This window comes from Drosophila sechellia, chromosome 2L (genome assembly GCF_004382195.2).
Source record: "Drosophila sechellia strain sech25 chromosome 2L, ASM438219v1, whole genome shotgun sequence".
Lineage (NCBI taxonomy): Eukaryota > Metazoa > Arthropoda > Insecta > Diptera > Drosophilidae > Drosophila > Drosophila sechellia.
This window is the reverse complement of record NC_045949.1, coordinates 15291665-15304154: the sequence shown is the minus strand read 5'-3', so window position 1 is coordinate 15304154 and position 12490 is coordinate 15291665. Positions and strand designations below refer to the sequence as shown.

Below are 12490 nucleotides of genomic sequence, written 5' to 3'. Positions count from 1 at the left end.
ACTTGCAGAAAGTTAATAAAACTTTTGCCACTGCTGGTGGGTAATGAAATTAGAATATCGCAAGCATTCCGAACGCAAAGAGCCAGAAAAAAAATATAAATTTTCAGCTTTCCATGTTTTGCCATCTCTGGAAATGATCAGCGGCCATTAAGCCGGGCTTGGATGGCGTCTCTGGCGTAAGCCATAAATCTTCAACTTCAGTGGAGCCTCTTCCCCCGCTGCCCTGCTCCTGCACCCACTATGTTTCAATTTCCTCTGGGACGAACATTTTGGTAAATTAATCCATTAAAGTTTCGCCATGAAAATGCACAAAAGTTTTCACATAAAAAGCCCATGCATCCCGCTCGCACCGCTGCTGCCGAGCTTAGGCTGTCTCTATCTTCCGCCCATAACTCCCTCATAAGAGGAAGTCGAACTTCGACAGGCGTCGCGCTCATTGATAATTAGACCCTGTTGACGTCTCCATGGTCGTCGATTTAGGGCTTCGACCCGCCCCATTAGCCAATTTGTACTTCATTAGCACCGTGTTGTTCGACTGGGCTGGTTGCCGGCACTCTAACTATCTGCCTATCTTGACGACTAATGAGTTTTATTTATCCTGAATATAGATAGGGAAATGGGTTAGTTATATCACGCTTGAAGTACTCACTACCCAGGAACACACTTCTTGAGTTCACTAGCTTCATATAATTCAATAAATTTGGTAGGTTTGGTTGTGCTTCAAAAGATATAAAAATCACTGTCGACTGCTGTTCAATAAAATGTATAATAAAAAATTTAAATTCGACAATTAAAATAGCCTAATGAATGAAAAAAGACACAGTTGTCAAATTATAAATACAGTTCGTGTTTGAAATAACTCAATGCTGAATGAAGACCACAAATACACCGCATTTATTCACAGTCGCCACTCAACTGCTGGACAGAACTATGCATTGACTGCAAGCCGAAATAATAACGTTTAATTAGAACAGACAGTCCGGGGGTAGACGAGGTTTTTGGGGGAGCTAAAATATTCCAGTTATGGACTCCCAGCCCCTTATCATTCCCTCTGGCTTTGCAGAACTTTTGTGCTAACCAAACTGGAAATTTTATATTTATGCTTATGTTGCGTTGCGAACTGCAGCTAAGGCCAAATGCTCAAATGTATAGTGGGGCTTAAGTAATTGCTGCAAAAGTTTTTAGCTTGTAATTATCATTAGCGATATTGTGTCTAAACTTTTCAAGCCGCGCATGGAGCAACAGCATGCGAATAAAGTAAGGCAGGGATGATTCTGCGACATCGGGAGATTAAACTTTGATTCGAAGACCTTAAATCAATTACAGATGCAATCGAAAAAAAGAACTTGATAATTGGTATATAAAGCAGCACGGAGTCTTCTTAATTCCAGTACCTGTCATGCAATACTTTCTGAACTGGCAACACGTCGTATGCTTAATTAATTTTAAATGCACTTTAAAAGTTTGCCCTCTCGAGAGAAGTCCTCCTGGGAAAATAGGTGGCGGTGAGGTATTTTCACCTTTAAGTCAACTTTCCCCTAGCCCCGTTAAAAGTAAAAACAACCTAGAATAAGAAAGAAGCCCAAAGAAAAGTCCATTCATGTGTGACTGCATTTGTCAGTCCTGGACCCAGAATCAGAATAAAGCTCCGAGTCCTGGCATTCGCACTCCTTTGCCCAGGTCCTGTGAGTTGTGTGTGTAATTATGTCTGAGATTATGCCCACAGCCACGACGGTGTTGCTCCTACTACAGCTGTCTGTCTTTAATATGCCACCGCAACGCCAACTCCCACCCGTTTACACCCCGCTTTATTTCTCAGCAGTGTTGCCCACTATTGCCATTATAAACTGGATATTCCAATAAAGAGGAAAAAAGGTATATATTTTTTATAAAAAAGGTACCAAAAATGTTTTTTAATAACTAACTAATTAGAATGATATTTAACAGTTATAGTAAGTACTTAAATATCAATAGCCCATTGTTGGTATACACACCTATAAAAAAAATTGGTTTTAGATGTTTTAAAAAGCCGAATATTTTCCATATCTTCTCATCTTAAAATATCCAAATTTGGCTTGAAAAACGTTAGCTTGGCAGGACTTTTCCGCAGGCTTTCCGCCTGTCGTCAGCGTCAAAAGTTTCTGCGGTCTGCCAGCTCATCCACCCTTAGCACCGCTGATGTGTTGGCATTTGCTTTTGCTTTTACTCGCTGGCTGCTTTAAGTGGAGGTCTTGAGATATTTTTCAGGGCTTGCCTTCGCCACGTTGTTCATATGCAGTTCCTCTGCTGCACTGCTAGAAAATGGTGAAATTTAACAGAGTTTTCCATTTAAGTTATACTGGTAATGCGAAATATCACCAATACTATTTATACTAAATAACAAATAAGCTAATTATAAATCGATTTCTTAGTATGGCATTGTTTTACACAGAATGGTAGCATTTTACCAACATTTATGTTACTCAAAGAGCTGTCAAAAATATATCTATAAAATAGTTTGAGTAAAGCTGTATGCTTAAATGCTGTCACTAAGTACCAGTAACCTTGATTGCAGTGTACTTTGCTTAAGTATTCTCATTTCCCTTTAGTTGCCGCTGCTGCTGGTGGGTTTTTGGCTTTTGCCTTGGCTCGTAAAGACGCAGGAAGTTATTATCCTAAAAACTTTACCCCTGAGGGCAATACAAACAAAGGCGTAGCAGGGCAACAAAGCGCAGCATTCATGTCTGACTATGAAATGGCTATGGCTGCACTCGCCCGCCCCCAAAGCCACCCACTACCCCCAAGCCACCCACACATGAGTCTCGTTTGCTATGCATGAAAATAGAATGTCATAAAATTAGAACGATCGCAAGAAGAGCGAGGGGCCAAGCACAATACAAAGAGCCCGGGAAAAGAAAGCGAAAAGAAAGCCGAGCTTCAGCCTGCTGACTTTTTTACTGCTCTTGGCGAAAAGTTGATGGCCAGGCGTCCTAGTGGCCGCCTTAACCCATTAAATTCTCTTTATTATGCCAGCAATATTTTCTCAAAATAAAAAGCTGGAAATTCCCAAGGCATTATGACTTGAGAGCGTAGTAATCGCGTTGGCCTGTGATAACATTTTATAAAAAACACATTTAATTGAGTTGAGGGTTGCAGGGCAGTCAAACCTTATGATTTCAATGATTTGAGATTTCGGAGCCATCTGGCCAATAACTTTTGGATGATTTCAGTTATTTAGTTATGCTCTTAAGCCTTAACACCCTCGTAAAATTATCTGTTGAGGTAAGTATACATTTAAAATGTCCTGGCGCCAAGGTAACACACTTAAACGTTGATAAAGCCGCCAGCAACACAAAAGCTTAGCCACCTATTCCATACTGGATGACGTTAGCCCATCTTTAGTTGCAACTAAAAAAGCGAATGCACTGCTTGCATAAATTAAATGTTTACGACTTCCGTTTTGTGGGCAGGTAGCTCTGTAGGAGCTTTGGCTTTAGTACAATTTGTGCCATTAAAAAACCAAATATATGTATATGCCAGTCCTTGTGTGAGAGAGATAGAGAGCCAAAAGCACGGAACGGTCTACGCAGATGGTTAGTCCTGGGATTATACGGAAGGACTCAGTCGGTAGGTAGGTAGGTAGCTTTAGGTGCGCGGTCGCATGGTTAGTTGCCTGGCTCGCTAATTTTTAATTACGACCACTAAATATTCAATTTTTAGTTGCTGGCAAAGGCAAACACTTCCTCTACGTTGGCCGGGCCTTTTTGTTTTCCAGATTAACCGGTTTGTGGAAGAAGTTTTTTCGGGGCGGGAGACTGTAGTTTCCTGTCAAGTGCAACAGCTCGTTAGAATTGCAAATGTTGCGATTACTTCGAGAGGATGTAGTCTGGCTATGTATATGAAATTAACACCATTACACAGCTTTTTTGTATCTTTACGTTAAAGTCCATACAGCTAAGAAGCGAGTCAAATTTAATAGGAGATGCATTTCGGCATACGAACCCTTCAGTTACGATTTATATTATTTATTTTATTTCATAGAAAATCAGGGTACACTTTTAATACCTTCCTGTGATACTTATCAAAATATAATCAAATTAGCAGTACATGCGTTTCAGTGTTTGCACATCCTTCGGACTCATTTGCGTTGCCTGGCCGATTTTTGCTTGGGATCTCAAAGGAACAATTGTCGACTTTCCGTTCTTGGAGAAAGCAAATGGACCATAGTGCATGATGCTGTCGTAGTCGTAGCCAAAGCCATAATTTGTCACTCCATTGGCCCGAAGTCTTTGAAAGTTATGTTCATGACCGGATCTGATGTTATCGCTTTGGATCCTCACATATTTATCTCGCTGCGGATCGCTGTGTGTGTGAAAGAAGCCTAAGGCGTGAAGAAGTTCATGCTGAATGGTCCTACTGGACATACAACCACTGCCTAGATTGAGGGCCTGATCTGTCCTTCCCAAATATCCTACATACGACCAGCATCCTGAACCCTCTTTTTGTATTACTACTTGTGGCTCCCTCTTGTATTCTGTACGGCGAAATTTCACACAGGTTTTCGATGATATTTCTGCCATGGCACTTTCAATACTAGCAATATCCAAGGAAGCTATGATCAAAATAACATATAAGATAAATATTATAAGAACTTCTGCTCAAAATTTCTTAAAAAGTTTACTTACAAAATCCTCCGGCAAAACTGTAGACCAACGTTCTTCCCTTCCAGTAATATTCTGACCATGATTTTACAACTCGACCTTCTGGATTTCCTTCAAAATATTGGAGCTGTTCTGAAATTAGTATGATGTCGTCTTTTGGAAGTTTAATGGAAGGACGACCGTTGGCTGAAGACCCAAGTGCAAAAATCACAGCGAGTGCAAGGTAATGCATTTCAGAACTGATATAACATTGCTAAGAGCAAGAAGCTTTTATACATTTCCAGAACGGATATACACTCAGATAAAATGCATTTAAGCTTGCAAAACAAAAATCACGAATTATTTCAAAGATCAATTGCGGTTTTAGGAAAAATAAATTTGAAATCACTTGTGATTTTTTATAATGTTGTGCTATTATTCTTAATCTCAGTGAAGCAAAGTTCTCCAGATTAAGTAAAAAGCATGTAACATATAAGAGATTATTGTTTTGAAGTTTTTATATTTATTAGTTAGTTTAAGCTTTTAATTATTAGATTTGTATGGAACTATATTTATTAGCATATTGTAACTTGGTTAAGCAACAAAAGCATTCAGAGCATTTCTATCATTTCATTACACTTTTTCCAAAAAGGATATATATATTATATTTTCTCCTGTTAAGTACAATTGGACTGTGTAAATTTAAATTTAATTTAAAATTTGTAAGTTTCGCCAAACTAGTAAAATTTAATATTACCCGAGATTAGAAACTTAATTGCTTGCCTACCCCTCCTACCGTCCCACCCATGATTAGATATCACGGCACTACTAATTTGAAAAATCATAAATACTAAAGATTAACTACAGCTAGTGGACTTAAACAAACGCTCGTGCATTGAACTGCCCAGACAGTATTGAATTGGAAGTCTAGCAGCCAATATTTATTATTACAGTATTACTTCTGGTTGTAGTCAATGTCGCTTGGGCAGCTCCATCCATACGGACGCAAACCGATCCGGAGCTGACAGCTGGATATATTGAGGGTGATATGGTGCCCAGTGGATCCTCGAGAAATATTTGGCGCAACGAAACCTATAGATGGCCCAATCGCATTATTTATTATCATATTAATAGCTATATGGGTAAGTATTGAATAGCAAATATATTTTTAAACTATAATATTTGATCCCAATAGATGAAGAACATCGTAACCACATCGTGAGCGCTATTCAGAAAATCGAATCCATTTCCTGCCTGACCTTCAAAGAGGCCACCACTGATCAGAAGTATTATGTAAATGTGACCTCCGAGGAGGGCGGTTGTTACTCCTACATCGGTTATTTGAACCGCGTTCAACAACTGAATCTCCAGAATAATGAAATAGGCGTCGGTTGTTTCCGTTTGTATACGATTGTACATGAGTTCCTGCACGCCCTTGGATTTTTCCACCAGTAGAGTGCCGCCGATCGGGATGATTATGTGCAAATTGTGGAGGAGAATATCACCGAAGGCATGGAGTTTAACCTTGATAAATATACTGAGGAAACCGTCAATGATTTTGGTGAGAAATACGACTATGGCAGCGTAATGCACTATGGTCCTATGCATTTTCCAAGAACGGCGAAAGGACAATTGTGGCTTTGGAGGAAGGAAAGGAGGATGTAATTGGCCAAAGGTTGGAGCTGAGTGAAACCGATATCAGAAAGCTAAATGCCATGTACAAATGCCCCACCGTTAAAGAATGAGTTTTTTTTTATCATACCTCTGTTCGGAAATTTCTACAAGCTTTTGCAACGTAATGATGATAAATTTCATTCTATTATTGTCACCTTTACTCGCGATATATAAATATAAATATAATCTCTTTTTTGTGTTGACAAATGCAATTAGGAGAATGCTCGTCGCTGTCATTTGCTTCCGGATTAATTTTGACACTGATTTTCTTTATTTCGGGGTGGGAAGGTGTTGTAATTTTGATTGAGTCTTGGGGTGTTGCAAGATGAACTTGCGCAAAGGTAGGGGACATGGTTGGTTAGCCTTTGTTATGTGGGAATCGAACAAATATTACTCGTGTGCTGGGTGAGCTAAAAGTTAACAAGGAAATGATGATAAATTACAGTTAAGAAGATGCAATGTTTTATTCCTTAAAATATACACGAGACGATTTCTTTTAAGTGTTACATACTTTTTAACTATTTACTGTACATTTCATGGCAATATAAAATAATTGCCTAAATATCTGTTCGTATAAGATCTTATCTTATTGGCCGTGGGAATTCCAAAAACGCTTAAGAAACAACCATGAATTAAGGTTACGTAATCGAGATTATACTTTCGCAGGCACCATTCGCCGATAAGATAACATCATTGTGCTGACCAATGGCCAATTTGTCTGATCGTAAAATTTAACTGTAGCAAATGTCATAAATTATCCAATAGCTAACTAACTATACCTCTTTGTCACCATAAGCGAGGAGCCTAAAACAGTAACTTGTTGATCGCAGAGCCATCAACATGAAGACCTGGGCCTTAACTTTAGTGGTCATATTATTGGCCAGCTCCTGCTCGGCAGCTCCCACCACACAAAACAGGATTGAAACCGATCCTGAACTGACAGCTGGCTATATTGAAGGCGATATGGTACCCAGTCCGGAGGGAAGGAACGGTCTTCGCAATGAAACCTTCAGATGGCCAAACCGTGTTGTCTATTATTACATCAATCGCGATATTGGTAAGGCAATCGGACAGTAATATTCCTTAGCTAACTTCATAACAATTTTTATTCAGACGCCGAGCATCGCAACCATATTTTAAGAGGTATTCGCATAATAGAACAAAGTTCATGCTTGGTCTTCAAGGAGGCCACCACTGATCAGGAATATTATGTGAATGTTACCTCGGAGGCTGGCGGATGTTTCTCCTATGTTGGCTATCGCAACCGGGTTCAGCAGCTGAATCTGCAGAACTACGCGCTGGACACCGGCTGCTTCCGTTTGGGAACAATTGTCCACGAGTTTCTGCATGCCCTTGGCTTCTATCACCAGCAAAGCACATGGAATCGGGATGACTATGTCCGAATTGCTGAGGAAAACATAACTGAGGGCACTGAGGGCAACTTCAACAAGTACAACAACGAAACCGTCGAGGACTACGGAGAACCCTATGATTACTCCAGTGTACTACACTACACCGCTTATGCGTTCTCTAAAAACGGAGAGATGACAATTGTGCCGCTCCAGGAAGGTGCCGAAGAACTTATGGGACAGCGACTGCAAATGACTCAGTCGGATATTAACAAACTTAACGTCATGTACAAGTGCCCCAGGCAGGTGTAATAAATAGAAAGAGCTCATAACGCAAATATAGATGCTTTAACCCAATTTTATTCATGTTTACTTATTAAAAACTTAAGTTGTCTTAAATCATTAAAGATTCGGTGAACTTATGTGTTATTGTATCCTTTTAAGAATTGAATCCAGGAGTTTTCAAAGCTTCCAAAATAAATTGAAGAGATACAATTTAAGCTTCTACACCTGAAAGTATGCAAATAATATTTTTACATTTGTACAATTCTTCTTTCAGGCATTAAATATAAATATAAAGTAATTTCAAAATCACTTTTCATTTCTGACTCACGAAAAGAATTATCAGTGATCCAGTGACAATTTATATACTCTACCAGATAGGAAATCGAGGTTTTCCGTGAATGTGCACACTTAGGATATACTATACGTTACTAAAAGAATAGTTTTCATAATTCGTGACCAAAACTTTGCTATTTTTTATTATTATTAAAGCTTTATATATACATTTATATGAGAAACGTAACGTGGTATCTTATGTACGTTATCTAATATAAATATCTAGTTAAAAGTTGGATAATATAATTGCTCCCGTTCTCTTTCTCTATAGGCATGTCGAATTAAATATAACCACTATACCAGTCATGGTATTCAATAAAACTAGCATGGGTTAATTGAAGCGTTCAGTTTGTTTCCTGTCTCCATCATGTTTGCGCGGACATGGGCTGTAATTTTTTTGTTCGCTCCTACTGTTTTTAGTGAACTCTTTAAGGATCCGGAGCTGCTTGCAGGATTTTATCAGGGGGACATCAAAGCTCATCCAATTCAGTCTCGAAACGGAATTGCCAATCAAATTTATCACTGGCCCAATCGCACTGTACCGTATATGATTGAAAATAATGCATTTGGTATGTTCTGTATATCAATTAAGATCGAACCTATCCTGACATAAATATTGAAGCCGACAGTCATTATCAGGAAATTCTTAGAGCCATTTCCATCATAGAGGACAACTCATGTGTTATTTTCAAACCAGCTACTGAAATGGATTTTCCCCTGGCGCTCGTCATTACTTCAAAAGGTTTGGGCTGCAATACCGTTCACTTGGGCTACAGGAATAAGACACAAGTGGTAAATCTGGAGATTTACCCACTGGGGGAGGGCTGCTTTCGCATCGGTTCCATTATCCACGAGCTCCTTCACGTTCTGGGCTTCGAGCATCAGCATGTGGCCCAAAATCGGGACCAGTACGTCAGCATCCAGTGGGAGAATATAAATCCGCAGTACAATATCAATTTCGTGAACAACGATAATTCTAAAGAGTGGCACGACTTTGAAGAAGGCTACGATTATGAAAGTGTTATGCACTATGTGCCAAGGGCCTTTTCCAAGAATGGCCAACCCACAATTGTGCCGCTCAGGGAAGGAGCTGCAAATATGGGTCAACGATTTTATATGAGCGAAAAGGATATTCGCAAGTTGAACAAAATGTATAGATGCCCTGGTCATTTTTAGTCAAAATATTTTTGAATTATTCATAAAATTTGTTATTTTCTGCTTTTTAAATTGAATTAAGAAAAGTTTAGAAGTATTCTGGTAACAGACGAGGCCTTTTTCTAATTGTTTTACTAAATATATAATTGACAGCTGCGGTAAATTTTTAAAAATTTTTCAAGTGCGATGGCATGTCAGTCTCTTTCCTGTTAAGCATGCAATTGAGAACCCATTGATTGTCATGTTTTCTGCCTTCAAGGCTTATCACATAGTTCCCAGTGTGGAGAAGCGAAGAGAACGTTGTACTGCGATAAGCCGTTGAATTGGAACACCTTCTGGGCAGCCAAGCAAATTTTTGTGTTCAGCACAACGATTACGCGTGTCGTCGTTCTTGTTTAATAATCAGTAATCAATTTTGGGGGAATTACTCATACTTGGGTAGCAGTGGTTTAAATTATTTATAATTGTTTTTGGTATTTTGTTGGGCACTTAAGAATCCAATCACTACTCCACTTCAATTTCCGATTTCCACATATAATTCCCTATCTATCATTGTGAATTGCGGCAATCCAAGAGACAACCCGTGACGTATGTTAGAGATATTTATCGGAAACTTACATGACTAATGGAAGGTTTTCGCATGGGCGCCTCGCAATATGGTGATATACCATAAACCTTGATCTAATTGGACGTTCCGATTGTCTTTATCAATTTGCGAATAAAGTTTTTTGCCTTTTTGTATCTAATCTAAGTTGTATGGGCAGCCTTCCTGTGTGTTTCATATTTAGGTAGCCGTTCTCCCTGGCCACTTTATTAGTCTAGTTCGAGGAACTCAACTGGCAAGATGGCGAGGTCTGGAATAATATACGTGCTTCTGCTGCAAGTGGTGATTAACTCTGGCAAACCCCTGCCAGCAGGTGTCTACGATCCGGAGGAGGCAGGTGGCTTTGTCGAGGGTGATATGATGCTGACGGAGGAGCAGCAAAGAAATTTGGAGCAGGGTGCTCCCAAGGCTCGCAATGGCCTTATCAACACGGAAAAGAGATGGCCTGGAAATGTGGTGGTCTACAGGATATCAGATGACTTTGATACGGCGCACAAGAAGGCCATCCAAACTGGCATCGATACTTTGGAGCTGCACACTTGTTTGAGATTCAGGGAAGCCACCGACGAGGATAAGGCCTATTTGACGGTTACGGCCAAGTCTGGAGGATGCTACACAGCCGTTGGCTACCAAGGAGCTCCACAGGAAATGAATCTGGAAATATACCCGCTCGGCGAAGGCTGTTTCCGGCCTGGAACGATCCTGCATGAGTTCATGCACGCCTTGGGATTCTATCACCAACAGAGCTCGTCCATTCGAGATGGTTTTATAAACGTGATCTACGAAAACATACTGCCGGGCAAGGAATTCAATTTCCAAAAGTATGCCGACACAGTCGTGACCGATTTCGAAGTGGGTTACGACTACGATAGCTGTCTTCATTATCGACCAGGAGCCTTCTCCATTAACGGCGAGGATACTATAGTTCCCCTGGATTCCAGTGCGGTAATTGGACAGCGAGTGGGTCTCAGCTCTAAGGACATCGATAAGATCAACATTATGTACAAGTGCCCCATTTTGCTGTGATCCAAAATCAGGTAGACTATGTACCTAGTCAATTATGTATGTAGTGATATGTATATATATTTATTCATATATCAGCCACCGACTGACGCGATTAGATCGGTTTCATTGATCTACGCTGTCATTGTCATCGCGGTCTGAACTATTTATAAAGAAGAGTAAATTAAAGCCATACCCCTTTAATGACATTGTCTCTGATAATTTCTTATCGGCAAAGTACAAAATTCAGGCGGGGCAGAATCTATCAGGGTTTCAGGTTGTAATGCACGGAAATACAGGCCCAAACCGCATTTTGTGTGCCCATGTGTCGAGGTCTAGTAATTGCGTGCTGCTAATGCGATTTATATGCGAGATGCAAATGTCTAGCAAGCATCTGGGCCCAGGGAATGGAGGACACGTCCTGGGAGCTCCGGGACCCCGACGCAGGCACTCAATTCTCACATTTTGACAGCGCTTGTTAGACCATAAATTCGATTCTCGTTCGTTTCAACGACACGGTTTGCCCTCTTCCATGCATCCCCCATCCCGAACATCCTGCAATATCTTCCCATGCGCATTGTTTCATCCGAAATTAAGAAAGGACCTCAGGAGCCGGGTGCGAGCATGTTTGCGCAAAATTACCATACACCAAGAGCAGCGACAAATTTTCAAAGGCTTATGCATCGCAAAATTAGAATTCACAAGATGGTGATCGATGCAGTTTTAGACACATGGTGCCTAAATTAAAATTAACTTAACTTAAATTAAATTAACTTTATATTAGCTAATAAATCATAACCTTTAATAATATAACTTTTACAACAAAATATCAAAATCATTTTTATTGAAAAATTCGAGTTGTACAAACGTTTTCTATTTTTAAAGAACACATATCAAGTAAATTTCAAGAAATTTCAAATTTAATCCACTCGGGGGTTTTAATAGTTCCCAAATTAGTGATGAGCTAATTTCCATTATCAAAAGTTGACCGTAAAGGCGAATGTAATTAATTTTAATTGGCGATTAAACATCGTTGAGATTATTTTGAGAACGTTTATTTTCTTTAAAATTGTTATGCACGTATTTTAATAGTTATGGAAACTGGCGTACGATCTAAATTGTAACTAAGACCACGAAAAAGTACAATGAAATGCATTGTAAACCCATACAGGAAGTTGACTATTGAATTGTCTTTATCTTGAGGATGAGGTAATTAAGTTTCATTGATACCACAACCAGTAGTACGAATTACGAAAAAATGTACAAGGTGTAATTACAATAAATAACAAATTCAAGGGGTTTATTACAAGCAACTTCAATGCATACCAATGTTATTTATATTTTTTATTACATGCTTTCAATATAATGACTTACATATATATAAAAAAGATTTCTAGCTACTAAAGCATTCACCTAAAATTTAAGATTCAAAGTGCGGTTAGTGCACATGTTGGAATTCAACAAATATT

General features: G+C 39.3%; 5 protein-coding genes across 5 annotated transcripts; 4 read left to right on the top strand and 1 right to left on the bottom strand.

Moving 5' to 3' along the window:
- Positions 1–3966: 3966 nt before the first annotated feature.
- Positions 3967–4872, bottom strand: LOC6611379 (zinc metalloproteinase nas-4). The gene is made up of 2 exons (XM_002035888.2): positions 4665–4872; positions 3967–4591 (listed from the first exon to the last, which is right to left on the bottom strand). Exons 1-2 carry the CDS (start codon positions 4870–4872, stop codon positions 4077–4079), a joined length of 723 nt encoding a protein of 240 aa, XP_002035924.1. The 3' UTR covers positions 3967–4076.
- Positions 4873–4946: 74 nt separating this feature from the next.
- On the top strand, positions 4947–6545 carry LOC6611378 (seminal metalloprotease 1). The gene is given in 4 exon segments (XM_002035887.2): positions 4947–5000; positions 5551–5761; positions 5815–6213; positions 6216–6545. Coding segments are annotated over 4 exon segments (813 nt in total). The 3' UTR covers positions 6365–6545.
- A 556-nt stretch (positions 6546–7101) lies between these two features.
- LOC6611377 (seminal metalloprotease 1) lies at positions 7102–7999 on the top strand. Its single transcript, XM_032727427.1, has 2 exons — positions 7102–7350; positions 7407–7999. The coding sequence occupies exons 1-2, from the start codon at positions 7134–7136 to the stop codon at positions 7952–7954; spliced, it is 765 nt and encodes a 254-aa protein (XP_032583318.1). The 5' UTR covers positions 7102–7133; the 3' UTR covers positions 7955–7999.
- Positions 8000–8624: 625 nt separating this feature from the next.
- Positions 8625–9472, top strand: LOC6611376 (seminal metalloprotease 1). Its single transcript, XM_002035885.2, has 2 exons — positions 8625–8829; positions 8883–9472. Exons 1-2 carry the CDS (start codon positions 8628–8630, stop codon positions 9434–9436), a joined length of 756 nt encoding a protein of 251 aa, XP_002035921.1. The 5' UTR covers positions 8625–8627; the 3' UTR covers positions 9437–9472.
- A 754-nt stretch (positions 9473–10226) lies between these two features.
- On the top strand, positions 10227–11230 carry LOC6611375 (seminal metalloprotease 1). The gene has a single exon (XM_002035884.2). The coding sequence runs from the start codon at positions 10260–10262 to the stop codon at positions 11043–11045; it is 786 nt and encodes a 261-aa protein (XP_002035920.1). The 5' UTR covers positions 10227–10259; the 3' UTR covers positions 11046–11230.
- Positions 11231–12490: the final 1260 nt, after the last annotated feature.